The sequence below is a fragment of the Chiroxiphia lanceolata genome, chromosome 3 (assembly GCF_009829145.1).
Source record: "Chiroxiphia lanceolata isolate bChiLan1 chromosome 3, bChiLan1.pri, whole genome shotgun sequence".
NCBI lineage: Eukaryota > Metazoa > Chordata > Aves > Passeriformes > Pipridae > Chiroxiphia > Chiroxiphia lanceolata.
This window is the reverse complement of record NC_045639.1, coordinates 44,419,021-44,442,845: the sequence shown is the minus strand read 5'-3', so window position 1 is coordinate 44,442,845 and position 23,825 is coordinate 44,419,021. Positions and strand designations below refer to the sequence as shown.

Sequence of the window (23,825 nt, the reverse complement as noted above, 5' to 3'; positions counted from 1 at the left end):
TTGACTAGTTAAATTATTCATACTGAGCCTCACATTCTTTGTGAATGTTTTGAATTCTGCTATTGTGATATGGGTCTCTGTGGGATGCCTAAAAAAAAGGTATTACAAAACGCGCATTGCTTGGGGCAAGTGGAGGCTACTAAACATATCTTGCATTTGTGTAGAAACAAAAAGGTTTATATACGTTAATTTCAACCACAGAAAGGTCTATTTTTCCCATGGTATCAGAACTTCAAAACATCTGGTGTAGTTGGTTAGCAATGGAGATCATATCAATAGCATGGAAATATGGCTCTGTTGATAGTGTGCCATTTATGATGGAAGAAATGCTGAAATACTAGTTTGAAAGTAGACTATAATCTCATCTGGCTAAGGATGTTTAATATGACTATTTGTTACTTCAGTGGGGCATTTTTACAGTTAAAATTTAAATTACTATTTTGAAACTTGGGTAACATAATCTGTTAATTCCTCAAATGTTCTTAGGCCAGTATTAACATAGCAGGAATTTTAAACTGAAATAAACCAAGTAAGAAAAATCTCAGAAACTCGACATTAATTTTTTTATGTTGATATTAAATTTAAAGAAGCTTTAAATGGCCTTTCTTGCATGTTATGTTCGAGTCTGTTTTGCTGCAAACTTGCTACCCATTCTTAAGTAGCTAAACTACCACTTTAGCTGATAATCCCCAGGTCCAGATGCTTGTTCTTGGATTTCCTTTGAAAAACACATGGTTAAAAATGTTTATTGTGCGCTCTGGAAAGTCGTTAGGTTGGGACTGGTTTGTCCCAGAAGTTCAGAGATCAGAATCTGGAGTTCCTCAAGAAAAACAACCTTCCAGAAGTCTCCTTTCATAAATGGAAGCTTTTCAGCTAAGACAGCCACAGCAGTGAGTGGTGGGAAGACACTGCCTATATTATGATAATATGAAGCCTTAATGTTGAGTGAAGGAACTCTTGAAAGAGCTGTTGAGTTGTATTCTGTAAGATCTGTAACCATCTGCTCTCAGTTCTAGGAATGGAGTTGCTGCCTAGGCTAAGCAGTGTATAAAACCAGAAATGCACTGTTTATTTTTAAGAGCATTATTCCAGACCAGGGATGGATAGGATGGGTGAGGAAGAAAGTAGTAATGTGAAGGATGCCTGTGTGATGATTTAAGCTTTCAGCTTTTCAGTTGTCTTTATGTTGTTCCTATCTCCTCCCAGCCCCACACACCCAGTCTTGCAACTGGTGATCTGGCTGACCTGCCCTCTGAAACTTCCTCACTCTTCCTAAAGCAGCTGGTGGCAACCCTTTGTGAAACAAAGAGCAAGGTACTACAAAATGATGGGGAAGTATTAGTTTGGTTGCTGATCTGTTGGAGTACATTTGTTCTGATGCTTATATGAGATAATTGAGCAAGTGACTCTGGCTACTTGAAATTTTGAGCACTTAATTGACTGAATCAATCCTGTACTTGTCTTTTAATCCCTCATCATGTCTAAAGGCCAGATCCTTATATTACCTTGTATTGCAACCAAATGATAATTCAAAATGCCTTATATAATTTTAAAGAAGTAATGATATATCAGTGTTTACGAGTCGGAAAAGAGCTGCCTTGCTACTGTTTGGAGGTAATAATTTTTCATAAAACGTGAGTAGTCTTGCACAGAACACTTAATCTAATTAGAGGCTCAATCCCAAAATATTTGGGAGGTTATGATCAGCAATTATAAAATAGTAACTCAGACTTTTTTTTTATCTGGGGCGTATATTTCCCTGCTCTGTTGTTTGAAAAATTAATGGTGATGTCTGACTGGATTCCTTGTGACAAAAAGTTGCTAGAATTGATCTTTATGCCTGTACCACGTGATGCCTTTCTCTAGATTATTTGTGCTATTATGAAGAGAACTGCAAAGGAAATGAGGAGCTTCCTATGTAATCAACTGGTCAACTGCTGTTTCCCCTATCGGGAATAGTGTTGGCGATTACTCACAGTTGCTGCATTTGCATTGTTGTCCTGAAAGTGGAATAAGGAGCTCTGAAGTAGTAGGACGGAAAGGGAAAATATGCTGGCCATGACTGAAATACTGCAGTTACAGAGAGAGTGTGGCTTTTTATTCACATAGTTAAGCTTTCGAGTGCTTCTTTGTTTTAATGGCTCTTTGGTGGCACAATGAAATTGTTACCTTGTGCAGATGTAATTGAGCTTTTTTAAACATGTGTAACCCACCCTTTCTCTGGTCTGACTTTCTTAATTGTGACTGCTTCTTCAAATCTTGTTTTCTTTTAATAAGTTTGCTTACTTTCCTCCCCTGACTTGTTTTCTTGAAGTGGTGCTGCTGTGGTCTCTGCAGGACTTCAGAGACTCAGGGCTGTAAAACTGTCAGTATTTGTGTGTGGACAGCATCTGAGAAAACATTTGATGTAGTGTTTTGTGGGTCTCTTTGCACCACTAAGTAATTCCTCCACCATTTGTGTCATTCCTGCTTTAGCTGAACCCTTGTCTTTTTGTGCCCAGAATGTCAAAAATATTTCGGAGGCTAGTATTAGCAGCTGGTGATTGTAGCTCTAATGTGCTCTGGGCTCAACGGCTCCTGACCTTTTGGGGAAAAACATTATTTACAACAGAAAATAACATCACCTTGGTATTTGATAACTTTAGTTATTTATTTTGTTACTTTTAGTTGAAACAATAGAAAGCAGTGTTTATTTGTTGGGAGTGCTACTTGTTTGCTATGTCCTCCAGTACCAAAGCAAAAATATGACTTAAGTTCTCCTCAGTGAAATTATTTCAATAATTGAATTGCAGTCTGGTTTTATTTTAATAGCCTTTCTTAGGCCTTTTATACTTTCAAATACTGTATTACTTTCATAATGTTTTGTTTGCTCATCCCTAGGCAAATGAAATAGATGTTTAGACAGGGTGATGAAATTCCTGCATTCCCATAGATAACCAGCTTATTCCTACTAGAAGCTGTGTAAGCCAACCTCTAACATACCGCGGGTTAGTTTGGATTCTGGATCTGCATAGGTGTTCTTTGCTTCTGTAAACTGTTGTTATTGCTTTTATTTTGGGTGCCAATAACTACACAAGGGAAAAGCATGAGGGTGAGATTTCATATTTATAGCTTAAGCTGGTAAAATGGCTTTCCAGCAGCAAGAGAGTGCTCCCTTCATCCCTTCTTCAATTCACCAGGTTTGGGTTTGTTTTTTTTTTTTAATCCCTCCTTTATGCTGGCATTGGGTTTTATGTGACTCCATGGTGAAGTTCTTAGGAAAGCTGGGGGACTGGGATTAATTCTTCTTGGGCTTTTCTCTCTGAACTAGCTCATTAGAGTTGGCTTGTGTTGAAGCAATTGAAGTGACACACAGCTGGAGTGGGGGTAGATAGGGAAAAGGAAGGCCTTTTCAAATGTAGCTGTTAGTAGCCATTGGATTAGCTTAATCTCATACTCTCCCGTGCTGCCACAAGGACACATGGAGTAACTTTTCTCCTGAGGTTATCTTCCAGTAATCAACAATTAGGGACTTTTTGGGGAATTTATTTCTAGGTCTGTGAATAGTGCATTCTGTGTTCTATTCTAATAATAATTATTAACGTGGAGGATACAAAAAGAAGAAAGTAGAGATTTTCTTGTTAGATGAACCTGTTTAGAGAGCAGGACCTTTTAGCCAACGAACTTGCTTCCAGTCTGGCAAAATAGGCACTATTGTAGCTGGGAGCAAGTGTGGAACCCCATCGGAGAAAAGGAAACTGGTGGGTAATTGGAAGGTAAAATGCCTCTCCATGAGAAGGGTGCCAGCTCAAGTTCGGAGCATTGAAGTGTATTGTTATGTTAATAGCTACGTGGTATCCTCTCTTTCAAATCTGAAAGTAAACAGAGTAGCAAGGTAGTAAAAGCAGCAGCAAAGCAATGTTTTGGTTGTGCAGGTAATTTAGGAAGAAATATGTTTATATGCTTAGGACTGGTTTGAGCTTATGTGTGTTAGAATGGAGGAATTTGTGGTATGAGAATAGTCAAAAGAAAACGTCACAAAACGGGGAGTGCAAAACCAGTATCAGCGTGAAGATACTGTATATGGTGTTACTGCAGAGAAAGACCCTTTTTAACTTGTCAGCAGTTGTTTTTAAATGCAACTAACTGAAGCTGAATGTCATTCACTAAGCACAGCGCTTGATGAAATTGCTGCCAAAGATTATACAACAGGATTAAGTAGGATTTGCAAAGAGAAGGCTATCAACAGATAAATTTTACCAAACTATTAGAACTAATATAAAGATTTTTTCCAAGTTATTCTGGCCTTGGTAGTCCTGTGAACCAACATTAACATAACTAATGGCATTAATAAGCTGCTTCATAGCTTTTAAGAAACAACTCGATTCCTTTAAATGTAAAAATAAACAGATCATTAAAAATGAGAATTCCTGAAGGAGTTTTTGAGTGACTTAAAAACAAATAAAGAACACAACTCTTTGAGATGCTCTCCTGTTTGGAAGTTGTAATGTGGATCCTATATTTCTTTTAAATGTTCGAAAAGGTTACAGTTAATGCTTCTAATGTCTAAAACGGTGTGGCGGTTTCATGTGTAAATTTGGCTACCTGTTTGGTTATATCTGTAGTGAGCAAATGTCCTGTTTTTCTGAATGTGTGGTAGAAGTAACTAGATGGATGTCTTAGCTTGCATGTGTGTTCACTCTAGATGAAGCCACATATAAGCACTGTGGTTGTGTGTCTTTGACTATGACAGAGGTCTTCTCGTTAAATTTCATTCCACAGTGCAGATCTTCAGTTTGGTTTTTGTTTCAGAACTATTATTGTAGATGTTGATTATTCCATAGACTGAAGTGTGGTTGTTTTGTGCTTAAAAAGGAAAAGGGGAAGGTATGTATTTCAGGTAGGGAGGAGAATAATAGTTCAAAAAGAAGTCCTTCGCCCTACTTCCATAGAATTTGTTACAACAAAATTGCATTTAGGGATACATTTTGAAATTATATTATTACTTCAAACCTGCTAGACTAACCTAACTTACTTGGAAAAATACTTTTTGAAATCCAGTGAAAAGTTGGATTTGGATCAGAATGTATGGATTTGATCAATAATGTATTAATTTAATAATAATAGACTGAATTCCAGGACAGTTCAACAATAATTGTGCAACTGAATGAATTTAAATGTTGCACATTAGTGTCTTTTGATGTAGTAAAATAGGTAAGGTTAATGAAACTGGCAACAGCCCAGTCAATTCCTGTGTTATCACAGTGCTTTTTGGCAAGATCTTGACCTGCTGTAAAACTTTTAGCAGTGTCAATTTTGCAGTGAGCTCTTGCCAAGTGCTGTAAATAAGAGAACACAAATTGAGAGGGGTTGTTGGTTTGGGACCCCTTTCTTCCTGAATTTACATGCACAGTAATCCCTTGTCAGCCTGCCCATTTCTGCCACAGCATCCTCTTACATTTTGTTTGGTTGTATAATTCTTCATATCCATAGCTACCCTAAGGTCTCCCAGAAAAGAGTAAATACTTTGCTCCTTTCAAAATGTTTTTAAAGTGGGTCCACCCTGCCTCAGAGGATAGAGCAGACCATTTGGGAACTGGGTGTAGTCAAGAGTAGGTTTTGTGTTAATTTGAGGTCTAAGTACATTTTGGTCTTGTGCTGGTTTTTGATTTTTCTTTTTTTTCCCTCGTTGTTGTTGTTGTTTAGCTTTGAGGTATTTCTTTTTTGTAAAGTCTTCAGGTTTTTTTCATGCAGGTTCCGGGCTGCAGCTTGTCTACTCCAGGAGAATCAGGTGCTTGTTTCCTGTTAGGCTTGTTAGCATTCCTACTGTAAACTCCTGACTAATTAGCCTGGTTGCCAAAGCTCCTGCATGCAGAGTATCAGATAGCACTCGAGTTTTTCTAGTTCAGTCCGTGTAGCTGGGTGTCTTAACCCTGTATGGTGCAGAGTCCAGCTCATCCCACAGGAGTGAGAAATTAAGCACAATCAAGTTTATAATTGCAGAGTAGAAGTTGGCTCAGTCTCTTGTGGCTGTGTCAGCATAAATATATGACCTGACCCCTTGTTGCATTATGTAAAAATGACCCTGTTTTTTCTGGTTTCTTTTGACACCCTGTTGTATCCAGACTGAAGCTTGATACTGAAATAGCAAAATACTGAAAGCAAATGAAGATGAATACTTTTTCAAGTGAATGTCAGGTGGTTGAAGTGGAGCTTGTTTCTGAGCTGCTCTGTGTAGTCACTGGTGTCAGCCTATTACTGGGTACCAGCTTGTCAAATTTGGGTTTTAATTGATCTCTTGATTCTTCGAGTGAACCTTCAGCCCATGTTGGGAATGTGAAGTTGTGGTCAGAGATAAGGCATTGGATTTAGTTTGTACAGTGTAGTGTATGTACTTCTGGACACTGGAGAATTCATGTGGGAGGGAAAATGTTAGGAATAATTTTATTTATGCCACCTATAATAAAACTGCGATCAGCTTTGGGAAGACAGCCACAAGAAAATAGGCTTCACGAGTTTGTTTGCTGGTGAAAATGATTTTTTTGGTAATGCAGCTTTCTGCTGTAAGTAGATTTACAGTTGTTAGTTTTCACTCAAGAAGATACCTCTTTCAACTTTTAGTAGTTTCACATATTAGTCTGAAAACTAGTGGTATCATCATTTTTTATGGATTTAAGATTATTTCTAAAAAGTTCCTCTATCAGAGTTTTATTATAGGGTAAAAAATGCAATCTTTTTAAGTTGTAGAGAAATTACCATGTAACTCCAGAATCCAACTCCTGCAGGATTTCTGTTATAGAAATGCCCTTAAGATTACAGTATTCTAAACTTTCATTTTGTGACTGTAAAAAAATTAGTTTTTTTAAGTGCCATATGTTTTGGAATAAGTCTTTAAAATATTTGAGAGATTTGCCATTCCTGTAACAAGCTACAATTACCACTTGGCTCATCAGGACTGTCGGTCTCTGCTAGGCTGCTACATTTCTGCTGCCTTCTTTGGTCTGGCTCTTGTCTGACCTGTGCAAAGACTTCACAACATGCCAAACTAACACAGCCTAAGACAAGAAAAAAAAAGTGCCTGCTGGCTTACAGTGCTGGAGTCAGGTATGTGCTGATGCTAGTGCAGAAGTGGGAATAAAGGGTCTAGTTTGACAGATTGTTGTTTCATGGTTCCTTCAGGTTAATACAAGGTGCTAGCGGAAGGACAGTTTCCTCCAATTGACAGTTTCCTCCACACTGAATGAAGGGAGGGGAAATATCTTCTGAGTTAACCTGATTCATATTGCTGTACAGCTGCAGGATGCTGGTGCCTGGCATAAGAGAGGAGATGGGAATGAGTATGTCAGTATGAGGAAGTGCTTTCTGCAGCACTAGTTTCTGTTGCTTTAAAGGGACTGTGTGTCTACACTTTTAATGTTAAAATGCGTAAGAGCATTTTGTGGCCTGCTGGATGCCTGAAGATGCTTTAAATACAGGGATTGCAGCTCTGCAGGTTGGCGAGTAACATGCCAATGAAAAGTCAGACTTTCAGTCTCTGAACTTTCATTCTCCCCCTTCAATTTTCCTGTTGTATTTTGGTTTGAGGTGGATGTAGTAACCTGTTTCTTTTCCTCCAAATGGAACTGTTCAGAAGGAACAGTCTTTAGCACAGTAAATAGTATGGAGAACTTTAATTTATTTCAGTGATTTTTTTAATACGTATTCGAAAATTGCTCTAGGGGATCATCTGTACTTCTAATTGTTCTCCTCTTTTGGAGTTGCTCAGAAGCATTTGGCTCTTAGTTCCGCAACAGTGACAGGTTGTAGATTAATAGTAGAAAGGTAAGCAATACTTTATTGAGGCCCACTACTATTTGTTGTTCTTCCTCTTGCTTTTAAATATGTTATGACTAATTCAAAGGAGGCTTTGTTTTGGTTTCAGCTGGCTCCTTACTTAGTTTCAAATATGATTGAACTCTGCCTGTACCTCTGTTTTGTTGTTGGAGACTTTCATGGTATTTTGATATACCAAATGTGTGTCAATTACTTTTCCCTTGTGTTTTTGTCATGTCACCTCCTTCAAACAATTTTCCCAGTAATAACAACTTTATTAACAAACTTTTTTGGGGTATATTTTCTTTTGGAGTATTTGTTGTCAGTATCTGCTGCCAGATCCTCAGTATTAGGGTCACTAATGATACCAACATCGCTGGAGTTTATAAAGGGTGGTGTGCTTTAACCTTGGGGTATGATTTAACCTCCTGTAGCTTTATTTGTTGTATTTTGAATTTAATCAGTCTAATGAATGATTACAAAGTTACAGAAGTGTAGGTAGTGCTTATTGTTTAAAACATTTTTGGTTTGATTTTTTTCAGTTAACTGCAGTAGGTTTTGCTTTGCACAAAGAACAAATCTATGTGGTCTCTGGTTGGTTGTGTAAATGATGCTGTCCACTGCAGCTTAACAAAGCACACCCTGCAGGTGGCAGGCAGCAGCTGTGTGTTGCAAGTGCTGTGCAGATTTTGCTGATCACTCACTGTAGGTTTGAAAATTCGAGTTAGAAATGAATGGCTGTAATGCTTTTGAGGAATGCCCTTGGTGTTTGGTTTTTTTTTTTTCTTTTAATTTTTAATGGTAGCTGCTTCTGAAGTCATAAATCTGGTGGGAAGACACTTCATGTTGCTTTTATAAAAATGTCTTTTGTAGAAGCTTATGAAAATTTCGGTGTGTTCAATGGCTGTACCATAGAGCCAGGTGGCTTTGGTAAAAGACTATTCTGAAAACAACTTTGTTTTATTTTAAAGTTGGAAGGAAATGCTTTGCTTCATCTACCTGATGCAGATGGGTCTCTTGTGAAATTTCATTTTTTGATCTGTGAGGTATAAGTCAGCAGGAAATATTCAGGATTACAGATTCAAGATTACATATGTTTCATCCCAAGAATTATTATATTTCAGTCTTGCTGTTGAGAGCAGATAGGTGATGGGCAGAAGGGACAATGCATATAAAGTATACAGTAAAATATTTATATGTGATAATTTGACATTCACATGGGCATTCAAGCTGTATTTATGAAAGTTAATCGTTTTTTAGAGTACGTGTTAGTTATAGACTTGAATTTTGGCCTTAGGTTTAAGATTTTGTATAGTATTTGCCATATCCTGCAGCGGGGTTTGCATTGACTTTGCTTCATTACATTTATATTGTGAAAATGTTTGTAGTACCTTTTGGTTTTTGATCTCGAGGTTTTGTTTTGTGTTGCAGTGAGGCTGGTTCCTAAGATGTAGTTTTCCTTAGGAAAATAAAGAGGGAGTTTCACTCAGTTACAATCTTTGTGTTGTGGGTTATTGGTAATTTTCTCTGACAGAAAGCTCAGCTGTTGGTTCTGCTTCTGTGAAGATTAGTGTCTGTAAATTGTTGTGGCAGAATGAGTCATTCTGTAGTGGAAAGTCTTTGTTGATCCAGGTGTCAAAGGTTTGAAAGGGGAAATAAAGCTGATGAAATTTTTTTTTTTTTTATAGGAGCTGTTTTTTCATCTGTATTGTTTTTCCTCTCTTCTTTTAGAACCATTTAAGGTAGTCTATCTTTAATCATGAACCTGTACTTTTTGAAGGTATCTGAAGAAGTGTAGCTTAGCAAGAATGCTGCTTTTCTTTGCGACATTGGAAAACAGGTTATAAAATATAAACAGTTACCAGGATTTTTTGAAAACTATTTGGAATTCCTTTTTAATAGGATTGCCTATCCTTTAGTTTCAAGTTGAGGATTCTTTTCTGGAAATGAATGCTAGAAACCTGACCATCATGTAATTTCAGTGTTTACTCCCTTGGTGATTTAAGTTGGTTTTAAAATCTTATAGGATTTTTTTTTAATATCCTTGTATTCATTATAATTCCACAGATTTGTTGCATACATGTGGCTTTTGGAGTGGCAAAGGAAGCAATTCCATTTTACTGTGTTGACTGACAACAGGTCAGATACAAAGGCATTATATGAATGTTTCAGAATATCCTGCAGTGATTAAACTGTTGCTGTGCTGACCTGTTATATCAATTTTGTGACCTGAGTTCATTTGAAAGCAACTGGTATGGGCTTTAATTCTAATATTTGCACTGTGGATTGGTTTTATTGTTATTTATATTCTATTAACAAAACTCCTGAGTAACAAGTACGTGTACCTGAATAGTAATTGCAGCTTAGTTAGAAGTTAGTTGTCTTTAGATTTTTGCCTGCAGAATTTGAATGTGGCAGGAAGAAAGACGTGAGGTTCTTAATGCTGGGATTTGGTATTTTCTAGATGCAGTCATGCGGAATGCGCTTGCAAGGCAAGCAGTGTTATCAATGCAGCTATGAGAGATCAGAGATAGCCTCTTGGAGGGGGTACACTTGAGGATTTCTGAAAAGAAACTTGTGTATTCTTTACTGCTCCAGAGATTGAATAGTTTACAGAATGGATACTGTGTAATATGCTTAAGTATTGAAGTATATAGTGCTTTGTGATTGATACAGGTGGGATAGCAATTTAAAAGCCTATGAGTAGTCTTTTCTTGGCTTGTGGGAATAGTAATCTTCATCTCATTCGTTGCTGTGCCTTACATATTGTGATAATACTCTCTCATTATCTCCTCTGACATTTTAAAGGAGGTGTTTCCTTTCTCCTGTGTGAGCAGGGCTATGGATTGTGGCTCCTGGATATTACTGCTTTGTTTGCAGAAGCTTCTCTGATTTTTCAGGAAGTCCAGGTTTCCCTGCTACAAATCCCATTGTGTCACATCGCAGGCTTTTTCCAAACTTCCTTTACAGCACAGTCTTTGTATCTCCTTCTACTTGTTTTTCATATTCTTTCTAGACTATGATATTCTTGTGTGTTAAGAGTGGGATGATTGGCAGAAAGAGAGGTTTGGAAAAGATTGTGTTTTGTTGGGATTTTTAAGTAACCAAAGTATTAAACACTTTTGTCTTCCGTAATTATGAACAGTTTTTGTATGTGTATGTAACCAGTCTTCATAATTGGAGAGGGGAGCTTGAATCGCTCTTCTCTGCATCTCTTACTTATTTGCACTTCTCTATAACATAGCTTCACATGAGCAACCTTGATTATTACTGATTACTGCTCTAAAGTACTTGAGAGTAAGAGGAGCTGGATTTAAAGATCAAACAATTGGTTTGAACCAATTGGTTTTGAAGCAGTTAATGCCCGTCGCTGACTTTATGCAAAAACTGGTAACTAGGTATTTGAACTGCTTTTGTAAACTCTTTTTCTTTGTGCCTAATAAAAAGGGGGTGCAACTTACTTTTGTTTGTAAACCCAAGAAACAATGCTTAACTGGCAATTATTATATAAGTTGAAACCTTCTTTTTGGTAGGATATACTTTTGGAAACTACTGTAAGTTGTTTTCTTTTGACAGTGATTAAAATGAATAATTAGGCTTTGTATTTAAGGAAAATGGCCTTTAGGATTTTAAAGGCCTAAAAAGCTGACTTTTGTTAGGTGCTCTTTAAAATATATTTTGCAGTCTAGATGATCAGAATTCAAATATGTGAAAATTAACTGTACTCGTGTAGCTGAAGATTGATCTATATCCTCACATAAGGAGCTATGAACTTGCACACCTAAAATACCTAATGTGTGGTCAGGTGAGAGAGCTAAAATAGCTTATGATGCATTTAAACTCCTGAGAGCAATTTGAGTGTTCATACACTTCAGTAATTAGTCACTCTTGAAATCCAGAAAACATTTTAATTTCTTTTTGATAACTTATAAATGGCAGTTCTTATCTTTAGAGAAAGATGGTTTTAAGAGATTTGTAAATGTTTTGAGGATATTTCTTTGCTTACAAGAATGTGTTAGGCAATAATAGATACTTCTGTATCTATTTGGTTTAGGACAAGTGATTTTTATTATTTTGCCTCTTCTCTTGACACAAGTTCATGTTATCAACTACAGTGAACCTACCTAGTAGCACTCTTGACAAAGACATTCAGAAGTAAATGAGTTTGAGGATCAAATATACCTCTGAAAAATAAACACTTTAATTCAGAATTAGAGTAGAGAGTGCTGTAGTGCCTACCTTGTTGTCTGGGTGTGAGTGGTGGTATTGGTTTCTGGTGGTTGGTATTCATCTGCTAACTACATGGTCAGAAAGTTAAATGTGGCTTGAACTGCAGCTATACAAACACACACACACACATGAGATGTCTAATAATAATAATGAAGACTAAAAGGTGTGGGGTTTTCTTGTTTTTGTAGTCTCCTACTTGCCTGATTTTTCTGAAATGTGAAACCAGTTACTTCCTTGTCACTAAACACTTTTATTTAAATACTGTGATATTCTAGCAGTGCCCAAAGGTACAGTTTGGAACATAATGGAAATGAAACGTGAAACTAAAGAGAGTTTTATATGGGGAAGTGGTAGAACATTCTGATGCAGTTGTGCAGTCTTTTTTTTTTTTTTTTTTTTTTTTTTTTAATAGGAACCTTTGGGAAAAGTGGGGGGGGGGGGGAAGAAAAGAAGGACATGGGCTGTGGGGAAACAGCTTGAGAAGCTGCCATAGAAGAGGGTGTGGAGAAAGGGACAGTGGTCAATGCGTTCAGTTGTTTTCATACCTAGATTGTCAACACAATGGAACAAAACTCAAGTGCTGATTCTTCAGAACACATTACTTCTTTTAGAAAAGGAAAACAAAACTTCCTTTATACAAACATTGTATCTTGAGAATTTAAAATGCAGTTTTATCTCCTCTGCCTTGTTAGTGTCCAGAAGTAGAAATAAGTTGTAACAGTAAAACATTGAAGAATAATAATAATTAAAACTCCTATGGTAGTTTAGGAAGCTTCTTGAATTGCTTTCTACATCTGCTTTAAAAGAATCTATGTTCCCTTGCTCTTCAATCTCTGCTGTGTTGTTAAAAAAACTGTAGGATTAAAAGCATACCTCATGGGCAGTGAAATGTGTTCTCAGCAAAATAATCTCCTCTCCTTAAAAAAATAAATTGGAAAAATCAAATGGAATCTTATCCTTCAGCACTACCTTGAGGTGATGGTGGAGAAAACCTTGTGTAAAGGGAAATAAATGTTATAAAATGGGATATGATTGTGCTTCATGATACTTCTGTAGAAACCAAATGTGGTGTTGTCTTTCGCAGTAATCAAACATGTGGATCAAAACCTTAAGTTTGTTATAAAAATACCTTGGCTGTTGTGTGAAGCGTCATGGTTAAGGAGCTTTAACAGAAGAGGCAACCCTCTAACTCAGTCCGAAAAAGTGTGTGGGATGTGGCTCAGAACGTTCCCTGCGAGAATGCTCTCTGTACTAGAGATCATGACATGCTTAGATTCATTTTTCTTGCAGGAACTACACAATTTTCCAACCCAGTGGGAAATGCAGGATACCTGCCCTGGGAAAGCTTGTCAAAGCTAAAGGGGCAAGTAGTAGCGAAGTACTTACTGACAGCTGAGAATTAAGACGCTGTGCTGGAGGTACAGACCAAAAGCATGTCAGCTATCAAGGGAAGTGTGAAAGGAAGTTACTGTGGCTGAACATCAGGCAAAGATAGGTACTAGAAAGCTGAAGTAAGTAATACCCCATGTAAGGAAAATTGTCAGGATATAAAGTCTGACAAGTAAAATATAAAAGCATAAGATAGAACAAAAGAATTTGAGCAATGCTTTCAAATGCTTTCAGCATTTGTTGAGAGCTTAGAGAACAAATGGATAACATGAAAAAAGTTGCTAGAACCAGACGGTGTTCATCAATAACTATAGGAAGCGAAGATGAAGTAATTTTACTAAGTGGTATGTAATGATTCCGTTAGCTGGACACCTTCAGGTGGCTGGATGTAAGTGCAGTGTGAGACCAATATTGAAAAGGATGTTTACTTGGGATGTTTTCTGTGTAAGCAGAAACTACATTAACTTGCGGAATTCACGGACACACGTGTAGAATTCATGGACATGTGGTAATTTTAATAGGTTGTGGAAAGGTGACAGAACTTTGAAAGGAAGTTGTGCCTCAGACCTTTTGGAACTCACTGGAGGAGTTAGCAAGAATGCATGTAAGGAAGCTCGAATTTGTTATGGTAGGTAAGATTTCCAGAAGTCATATAATAGCCTTGTGCTTGAGAGGGGTAATTCCCTGTATGGATGATTAGTTAACAATTAGATATAGGTAATTAAAGGCAAGAAATGAAGTGGATAGGATGCTTTTCAGAGGTGAGTAGTAGCTATTACAAAAATGTTTAGGGTTGAACTGAGACCCACCTTTGTATAATTGCGGTTAAGTTCAGAGTGTATGTGGGGGTGGGAATTAGCTGAAGTGAGAAGTGTGGCAACTGTAACTCCTTGCAGGAAGGAACAGTCGTTTGGGAGTACAATAGATAGTTCTGTGGGAACACACCAGTGCAGGCTCCAAAAGATTAATTCTGTAAATTTTGAGGATAACAGAATGAAACACAATCAGCCATTGTCTAGGTCTGTGGTGCATTTGCACTGGACTCTACTGTATTGGTGTAGACTTGGGAGTATCCTGGGAAGAACAGTGCTTACTTCTGCATGTATCTAGGAGAAACAGGTCTTTGTCTTAGTATAGGTTGTAACTCTTTGACTTTTTAATTTTTTTTTTTTAAATATTCTTTTCTTCTCATGAAGGTTTTCTGAATGAGAGAGTAGCTCCAATAAATATTTTGGGTTCTTTGCTGTTCAAAGAAATGTTGTGATGTGTGTTGGGATCAAATGTAGTGCTGGAAAGGACTGTGCTTAGCATGAAATCTGTCACTGTGCTGGACACCTGAGGATTTGTCCATTTCAAAGCCTTTGAAAGGCTTTACTTCCAACTACCTGAGGGTGTCCCGCTAATGGAGTCATTACATTTCAAAGCTTTTGAAATTTATCTATTTAAAGGGGAAGACAGAAACAATTATTATTAAATTGTAGAGTAAACTTGGCAAAGTCAACTAGAGAGTTGAATATCCTTGATTCCCCTTGAGTGCAGGGCCCCATGAGTGCTGGGATTTATGCAAGGGGCAAGAGTTGGCCAGGTGGAGTCCACTGGGGAACTGAAATTTGAATTTGGAGATGGTGTTCGGATCAGTAATGGAGCAGACAGTATCCTCCTGCAGTTTGGTAGGCTGCAGAGTGAAGCAGAGGGCTCTGATGGCTGAGGAAAATACTTGACAGATTGTCATTGCAGTGGTAATGTAGCCACCTGGTTGACAGCTGCAACCCCTTTCTTTACTGTGTATCAGTCCTGGAGCTTGTCTTCCCTCCCAGAGTGTTTAGGGAGCTGTACCAAAGACTAACCTTTCTGAAAACATAAAATACAAACAAATCAAATTATTTAACTTCTTGAAGAGGTTGTTTCTGGGACAAACAGATGAGAGAGGAGAATGAGAAAACAAACAGATGAGAGAGGAATGCATGAAGGGATAGAGAGAGGAGAGAAAAGATGATTCTTTGACTCTTGTGACATTAAGCTGTTCTCTTTGAGACACACTGATGTTCCTTGAGCATAACACTCCTATAGACTTGGGATACAGAGGCCTGCCTGCTATCAGAAACAAAACAGTCTTCAAGATGTATTTCTAGGTTTAAGAAAAAAAGTTTTTATTGATTCTCCTGACAATAGCTGAGATTTGAATACCTAAAAATTTGAGTTCTCAGTATTTCCAGTAAAAAAGAGTACTTAATTTGTTTTTGCATGATATTCTTTTGTTTTCAAGTTTATAGTGTCCTAGTTGTTAGTTTTACTGTCATGAAAATTTTGAAAACCAGTGTGATATTTGAATGTCTTATATTTTCATAATATTTTCGGAACTAGTAAATAATAAAAGAACTCTGAACCTTATAATTGCTAACCAGCACTCAGATTTTGTATTTTTATTTCTTTGCAGGATCTGGAGTTTCATGGAGTAATGAGATTCTACTTTCAAGACAAAGCAGCTGGAAATTTTGCAACAAAATGTATCCGTGTCTCTAGTACTGCCACAACTCAAGATGTGATAGAAACTCTTGCAGAGAAGTTTCGACCAGACATGCGAATGTTGTCATCTCCGAAATATTCGCTTTATGAAGTGCATGTCAGCGGCGGTTAGTATTTATTCATGGAGTCCTTCCTGCATCCTCACCACCGTCCTGTCTGCCCCTAGCCAAAATATCTTTAGGTTTGCCCCCAGCTAATGAACCACATAAGACTTGAGTGTTTTGTCCTTAAGTACGTTGCTACTAATTGTTTTTTGAAGGGGTGGTATTTAAAAACATAATTATGCATATCAGGCCTGCAGTTTATGTAAATTTTGATTATGACCTATTAAATGCTGTGCATGACATCCTGTTTATTTGTTGACATTTGTGAGAGAGTTGCTATTTTTAGGACTAGTATGTAAAGACTGAATTTATATTAAGGGACTAGGAATGTTAAATTGGAGCAGTTAAGAGTATGTCCTCTGTTCTTTGAAGTTGTGGGCCTTTGATAGGTAGCCTTATAATGCATATTCTTTTACTGCTAAATTGAGGGAAGTTCAACTTAGTAGAAGTTAAAACTTAGTTTGAAGCCGCTGTGTTTCTTAAACAGATCCTTTAATGTTACCTGTGAAGAACTTGGATATCAAAATAGCTTTTGGTACTGCTACCATTTGTCTCCTTCGGGCTGGAAGGTGATAGTGTGTGTGGTGGAGACAGAAATAGGAGAAAATAGCTTTTACTTGTGCTTTTTCCTTTTTGTACTTCAGAAGCTTACACAAATGATTGAATTACCTTAAATTCTCCATTTGAAAGACTGGAAATAATTTAAGATCCAGAATGGAAATTTATTGGGATACATTTAAATTTTAATGATCTATGAATAATGACTTGGTGTGAATTATATGGGATTAGGGAAAAGTTCCTGTGTCATCGCTGGTTTAAACAATGATTAGTATGTGGTTTTTTTCTGCTTTAGGTTTCTTTAAAAATCTGTTAGCACTGTGCCTGTAGTCAAAATGAAATGGTTTGCTTAGCAGAGCAAGTTCCTGATGTTTAAAACATGATTGAGGCATGAGAGGTGCCTCAATCAGTAGGAGTGTTTCTTACTAAATAAAAGTAACTGCAAAGGCATCATTGTTTTGCTATGCCTAAGTACTGTCTCCTACTTCTCAAAGGGAGATCAAATGGCAAAACTTGGTTAAGTTTTTAACCACTCTTTCAGATTTTTTCCATATACTTAAAATAGATGTAATACACTAAGCGAAATTTTGTTTTGTATATGTGCATAATGTTGTTGTTTGGTTTTTTTTTTGGGGGGGGAGGTTTTTTGTTTGTTTTTAATTTTCTAATCTCATTTATTTTTGTGCAGTCCTTTTAGAATATTATTTCTCAGGCCCCAATCAGATTGCAGTCTAATTTAAGTAAATTTAAAATAAGGAAAATTATTATTTGGAAGTCTCATGAAGTTCTAAAGTTTGAAACATTGTAACTCTAGATCTAACTTCTCTTCCTGAGTGATAATCCTTTTCCCAGACTTAGTGCTGACAAAGGAGTTATGCAAGACTACTTTATGGGGACTGTTAGCTTATGCAAATAGACAGAATACACTTAGGCTGGTTGCTAGAAAGGGGACATGTATTTCTACCTTCCCAGGCTTTCTTTCTGTCCCTGTACTTAACAAAATAACATCCACTGATGTGTACTGTGAAGTAAAGCTTTTGGGTTTTTAAGAGCTTAACTTATTTCTAAATATCTTTGCTCTTGAGATACCAAATAACTGCTACTGCTTTTTGGTTTTTTTTGAAGAAGAAAGAAGATTAGATGTAGATGAGAAACCTCTTGTTGTACAATTAAACTGGAACAAAGACGATCGAGAGGGAAGGTTTGTCCTCAAGAACGAAAACGATACACTTCCTCCAAAGGTGAGTCTTTACGGAGCATGCTGGTAGTAACAGCAGTTTTGAAATGTGTGGGACTTGCTTATATAGCAAAACATAATTTCTACTTTTTAATTCCTGAAAACAACTGCTGCTGACAACCTTTAGTATGAGGAGTAAATATTTTTAAATACTTAAAATGTATCTTTGCAACACAGCATTTTTGTGATCTTTCAGATGGCTTGTGGTGCTGTGATCCATGTATTGGAGCATGTAATGCCCAGAGAACTTAGACACTTAAACTTTAAAATTTTCTCAAATAGGATATGATGCCTATCCTGCCTCTTGTGAAGACTTTAAAGGGGGAGGCCAGAGGGAGTTAAATTAAAAATCGTTACCTCCCTAGGTAACAATCTGTTTCTTGAAAAAACTGATGGGAGACTGTTTCCTTTTGTGGAGGATTTTGTTGTTGTTGTTGTTTGTAGGGAGGTTTTTTGTTTGTTGGATTTTTTTCTCTTCCAAATGGAAAATGAAGGACCTGCCAACATCAGCCATACAAAAGTTTCCTTTGATATTAGTAATTTAAACGATAAATTAGATCAGACTTTGGCTTCTGAAGTCATGTAATTATATATATTTTAGGTAGCTTGAATGCTTATAGCTATGGAAAACATGCTGTTCAGTGTGGGCTGTCTTAAGGCAAGTTTTTCATCTTGGGCTGAGCACTAAATCTGTTGCTCTTGGAATTAGAGCTTGTTAATTTTAAAAGTGCTTTGGGTACATGAGCTTGTACTACGTTTTTGGCTACAGGATACGTTTGTGTCACGGGGGGGAGTTAATGATGTCTTGCATGACACGTACCAATGTTGCTATTCCTATTCATTGAATTAAATGATCTTCAGTCTTCCTTCTCTGTGTTCTTCACTTCCTGATAGAAGCAGGAAAATCTACGTCTTCTTTCTCTCGTGCTCTTTAATGTACTCTGTCTACAAAAGGCAAATGAGCCTGGGATTACAGGTATCTTGTGTGTGCAAGGAGCAGGAATTAGAGAACACTGGAAAGACAACTCAAAAAAACATACCATAGGGGAAAAATCCTCTGTAATATTTTTCCTTCTGCAGTTTATTCTGATGTGGCATTCCAACACAGGTGTCTTGAAAGCAGATTAAGCACAGTGTTGTTATGAAGTATTTTTACTGGGAGGCAGAAATATGTTTTACAGCCTTCAGTTAATCTTTTGAGGCCAAGTAGATAGCAGGCATTATTCAAGTAAAATTCTGCTGCTGCTTTACTTTCTTGAGTAGAATCAGTTCATACCTGCTTTGGAACATGATGTTGTATTTGCCTTCTCTATGTTATTCTCAAGAATATTAGTCCCATCACTGTGTAATGGAGTACTGTTGCCTGGGGTATTGTTTCTGTGTTTGGGATAATATGTCTTGATCAGATTCTTCTGGGAAGTTAAAACCAATACTAACTTTTCATTGGACTAAAATTGATGAAAGTTGTCTTAAACTCATTTATTTCAGAAAGCTCAGAGTAATGGCCCTGAAAAACAAGAAAAAGAAGGAGTAATTCAGAATTTCAAACGAACTCTTTCAAAAAAGGAAAAAAAAGAGAAAAAGAGGCGTGAAAAAGAGGCATTGCGACAAGCATCAGATAAAGATGATAGACTTCTTCATGGCGATGATATGTAAGTGGTTTAAACTTATATTTTTAAAATTAAATTGTAGTTGTATTTAAGTGCATTAGCAAAAGAAAAAGCACAAGTTGCAAGCACATGCTAACTCAGCTTCCACATGCTTTGCAGTATTGTAAATCCTGATAAGGTTAGGGGTAAAATGTAAAGTTTCTTTAATGCCTTTCTCCCCGCCCCCATCTTTAAGAGGTAGAAGGCCTCTTCTTTCTTTGAAAACTAGCAACTATCAATATTTAAATTGGTTATTTATTTCAGGTGAACATGGGTACATGAACAGTGTTAACCGTAGCAAAAGTGAAATTCACATAGAAACCATCTTCCGATAACTTAACTGAGGCTCCTATGTGTATGGATCCTACTGACCTTCTGTCCTTTGTGAAGTAATGAGAATATATGTGTTTTAAACTGTTAATGACAATTTTTAATTTTTATCTAAACTAACTTGGCAGTGAGAATTTTCGCCTTGCAGCTGAGGTTTACAAAGATATGCCTGAAACCAGCTTCACTCGCACAATATCCAATCCTGAGGTGGTTATGAAACGGCGGCGACAGCAAAAACTAGAGAAGAGAATGCAGGAATTTCGCAGTTCTGATGGCAGACCAGACTCAGGTACTTGGATTTCTTCTGGTTAAGTTATAAACAGTAAACTGTTTACCGAGAGAATATTCTGAAGGCCAGCAACCCCTGTAAATTTGACTTAACTTTTGCTTTCTCCAACATTTTTTGTACATGGCTAATTTATCAGTGGTGTAACTGAATGCAGGATTTGTAAAGGTAGGATTCCGCAGGAGTGTGTTTTGTGATGAATGCCAGTCAAAGCTTTCAGTCATGGGCAAATTGGTGGGAGAGAGTATACTCATTGATCTTGCTAGCAGTGCTGAACTGGGAAAGAAGGAAGGATGGACTTGGAGAAACAGAGGAGGCCTTCTGAAATAATTGTCTTTTATTGTACTAACAACAAGTTGAATAACCTGAAAGTGAAAATGCAATCAATAGCACAAATAAAGGGTGTAAAAGACTGATTGTTCAGGTCTGCACAAAGGATTCTGGTAGATCTTGTGAGTAACAGTGATTAAGTATTTCACATTCATGAGGTGGGGATACAACAGCAGTGGTTGTATAAACATCATTAGAAAGGAACAAATTAAGCAGTGTTAGTACTGATAAAATCTCAAATGTATTCTGTCCATGGAAGGGTAGTGAAGAAAGAGTTAGGGGGTGTAGAAAACATCATCTGGAGGAAATCTTAAATGAGCTTTTTAAAGAGACAGGAGATTCTCAGAGGTCACAACAAACTTCCTGTCAAGATGGGAAAGGTCTGTTCTTCAGCCATTGTCACTGTTTCATTTTAACTTCAGGTAATACTAAGCATGGTGAAACACTGGGAAGAAGAGTTGATTACAGAAATTAGGGAAGTATCACTGGAGTTTTTTACCAGTGGCAGAGATAAATTTATTTTGAGGATGTTATGTAACTTTTCTTGTATTAGTGGATTGACAAAATGATTTCTGAAGGGGTTCGTTCTTACAATCTGTTAGAAATATAATGAATGACTGCATGTCTGTCTTTTTATTCTCTGGTAACATTGTTAATTCCATTTTGTTTCCAAGGTGGAACACTGAGAATTTATGCAGACAGTTTAAAACCAAATATACCGTACAAGACAATTCTGCTGTCCACTACAGATACTGCAGACTTTGCAGTTATTGAAGCACTGGAAAAATATGGTCTGGAAAAAGAAAATCCCAAGGATTATTGTATTGCTCGTGTAAGTGAACATACTAAGACACAGCCTTCTCATGTTTCATATCTGTTTGGGTTTTTTTTCCTTCAGTAGCTTCCAAATTAAATGGAATTACTCTGTTAGTTCAGTGACTTTTTTTTTTTTTAAGTCTAACAGCCTCAGGAATTCTCAGGTGACCTTTCAGGTTTTTTTGGTTTTAGAACCTAAATCTTCCAATCTTACTAAATTATTCCTTGCTATATAGATAAATGTTAATGCTGAAAGTAACATATTTCTGCACTTTGCACTGCGGTTTTATACCACTGGGTGTGCTTATGATTCACACACGTATAAATTAATAGTTGGTCCTGTGGATACATAAAATTTGTGCATAAAACTATTTCCCTGAACTAAGAGTGAGCATCCATTCAGAAGCAGAAGTGCTGAGGCGAGCTCCATTGTAAAAGGATGTTGTATGATGTCACCTTAGCTAAGCTACTGCTGTTGCAGTAGCTTACCATCATTACAAATCAGAAAAGATTAAACGTTTAAGTGAAACTTAGGCTTGTTTTCAGAATTTAATTATTTTCGGAGTCCCAAATGAATTGTATAGAATTGTTGTTTCTTAGAGATACGGCTTTAATCAAAACGTCCCATGGGCAGTACTGATTAAAGGTTACAAACTTCTGACCATGTCATCTTCTCAAGGAGAATAGTGAGACTTGAAAACATTTGATCCTTGTTTGAGTCCAATCTTGATTACATTTTTGACTATGACTTGTCTAATAAATGTGTATTTATTGCTCCTTAATATGATGAAAGAATGCTAAAAAAGTTTGTCTCATCATATTGTGCTCTCTTTCCCTGCCCCTCCTCCAGTGCTTAAAGTGCCACTGGTAAGCAGTAAGAAAGCAGTAAGTGCTATTCTCTGCACTTTGTAGCTGCTCTAAAGGATGTGGATATATGTTTGATCTAAAAGTTCCTTTCTGATTTGCTTTTTATGATATGTTTGAGTAACTGTAGTGTCTGCTGTGCTTCCAGTCTGTAGTGGTATAATTAACTGGGAATTGACATGTTGCTCTAATATTAGGAATAAGGAAACTGTGATAGTAGTGATTTTATAGTTTTGTAGCAGTGAACTAATGTTAATTTTCATTTTTTTCAACTGTTTTATCTTCATTCTAGGCATAGTTTTAATGAAGTTCTGGACGTTTTATCCTTGTCTTCATTATCCTGTAGTGAGGGTTCCAACTGTGAAAGTTCATTTTACTTACAGTAAAAGTTTACATAGGTTCTTATTTTAGAGGGAAATACTTTTGTAAGTAATAGATTCTTTTAATGACACAGTATATTAAAAATTGATTCTCAGTTTTGGCTGCAGAATATGTGTAGTTTTAATTATGACAATTATCTTCATACTGTGGGATCCATAAATGCAATTCATGATTCTCAGTCGTTGATCTTATTAAACAGGTTGCTGAATTGACATTCCAGTTTTTCTGCTGGTTTGAAAGAATCACAGCAGAGACATTGTGACTGAATTTGGAAGATAGCTTTGCTTCAGTCTGTTTAGTTCAGAGTTAGAGGACATCATGATGTATTACAAAATATTTGTGTATGAGGGAATTTATTGAACTGATTGCACACTTACCCAGGAAACTATTGCAAGTTACTCTTGCTGTAGTGGTGGTGTTCCCTGTTACCTCCTCTTATTTTCCGATCTTTTGTGGGGATGTTTAATATAGAAAATAGTCTGGAGAATGTTGTTTTAATCTTGGGATAGGTTAACAATGTCTTAGCTGTGAAACAAAGTGATTTTTTTGGAAAGCACTTCTGGAAAATATTTTGTCTTTTCTGAGCAATGCATCTTATTCACACAGTAAGTTTCAGTACTGACGTAAGTTGTGCACTTACATTTACATTTGGAATATGAGTAGTCTTCACTGAGTAATAGCAGATTTCTTTTATAACTCTAAGTGTAGGAAACCTTTGTTTTGCTCACCATAAGTCATTGGAGTTGGTAAAATCTGCTTGGCCTTTCTCAGTGCTCTGCTGATAAAGTCTTGGGTTTTAATATGTTAATCCTTCCTTTATGAATAGAGTATTTTAAATCTAACTTTTAAAATCTGCTTTTTTTCCAAATATTTTATGAAGTTACTTTCCTTGCTTGAAACTTAAAATACCCTTGCATTAGTTTGATGTGTCTTTAATCACTGTTCTCTCTTTTTGGAAACTCATAAATACACTGCTAAATTGGTCCAATGGCCATTGGTACTCCTTTTATATGGAAGTCTCATAGCTGTTCTTTACCCTTGGTAGGGCTTTTTCCCTTGTTCTTCTGATGTTATAGTTTTCTGTGAAAGTCAAATCCTATACATGTTCCTATTCTTTACATATGTAGAGTTTAACTATGTATAGTGGAACATATAACTTCAATTTCTTACTGGTTGGGATTTTTAAATGTTTTGTTTTCTTTGAGTGGCAGATAAAGTGTCTTCAAAGAAGACTTTAACTGTTGACATTTACTTAACTATTAAGATGGATTTTAAGTTACAGGATAAGACCACTATAAGGTTGCATAAGTACCTGTAACAAAGTTCACTCGCTC

At 36.7% G+C, this 23,825-nt stretch overlaps 1 protein-coding gene across 23 annotated transcripts in view; it reads left to right on the top strand.

The window, feature by feature from the left end:
• Nucleotides 1-23,825, top strand: part of AFDN (afadin, adherens junction formation factor) — a 123,586-nt gene that overhangs the window by 19,532 nt on the left and 80,229 nt on the right. For 17 of the 23 annotated variants that reach the window (XR_004356307.1, XM_032684009.1, XM_032684000.1 and 14 more), the window contains exons 2-6: nucleotides 15,848-16,043; nucleotides 17,724-17,839; nucleotides 19,324-19,487; nucleotides 19,943-20,103; nucleotides 21,105-21,262. Coding sequence is in view for 22 of the 23 variants with exons in the window: in XM_032684009.1 (XP_032539900.1) it covers nucleotides 15,848-16,043; nucleotides 17,724-17,839; nucleotides 19,324-19,487; nucleotides 19,943-20,103; nucleotides 21,105-21,262 (795 nt within the window). In the remaining variant the exon portion in view is untranslated. The remainder of the gene's footprint in view (nucleotides 1-15,847; nucleotides 16,044-17,723; nucleotides 17,840-19,323; nucleotides 19,488-19,942; nucleotides 20,104-21,104; nucleotides 21,263-23,825) is intronic. The other 6 variants (XM_032684016.1, XM_032684002.1, XM_032684008.1 and 3 more) reach the window with 1 other exon arrangement.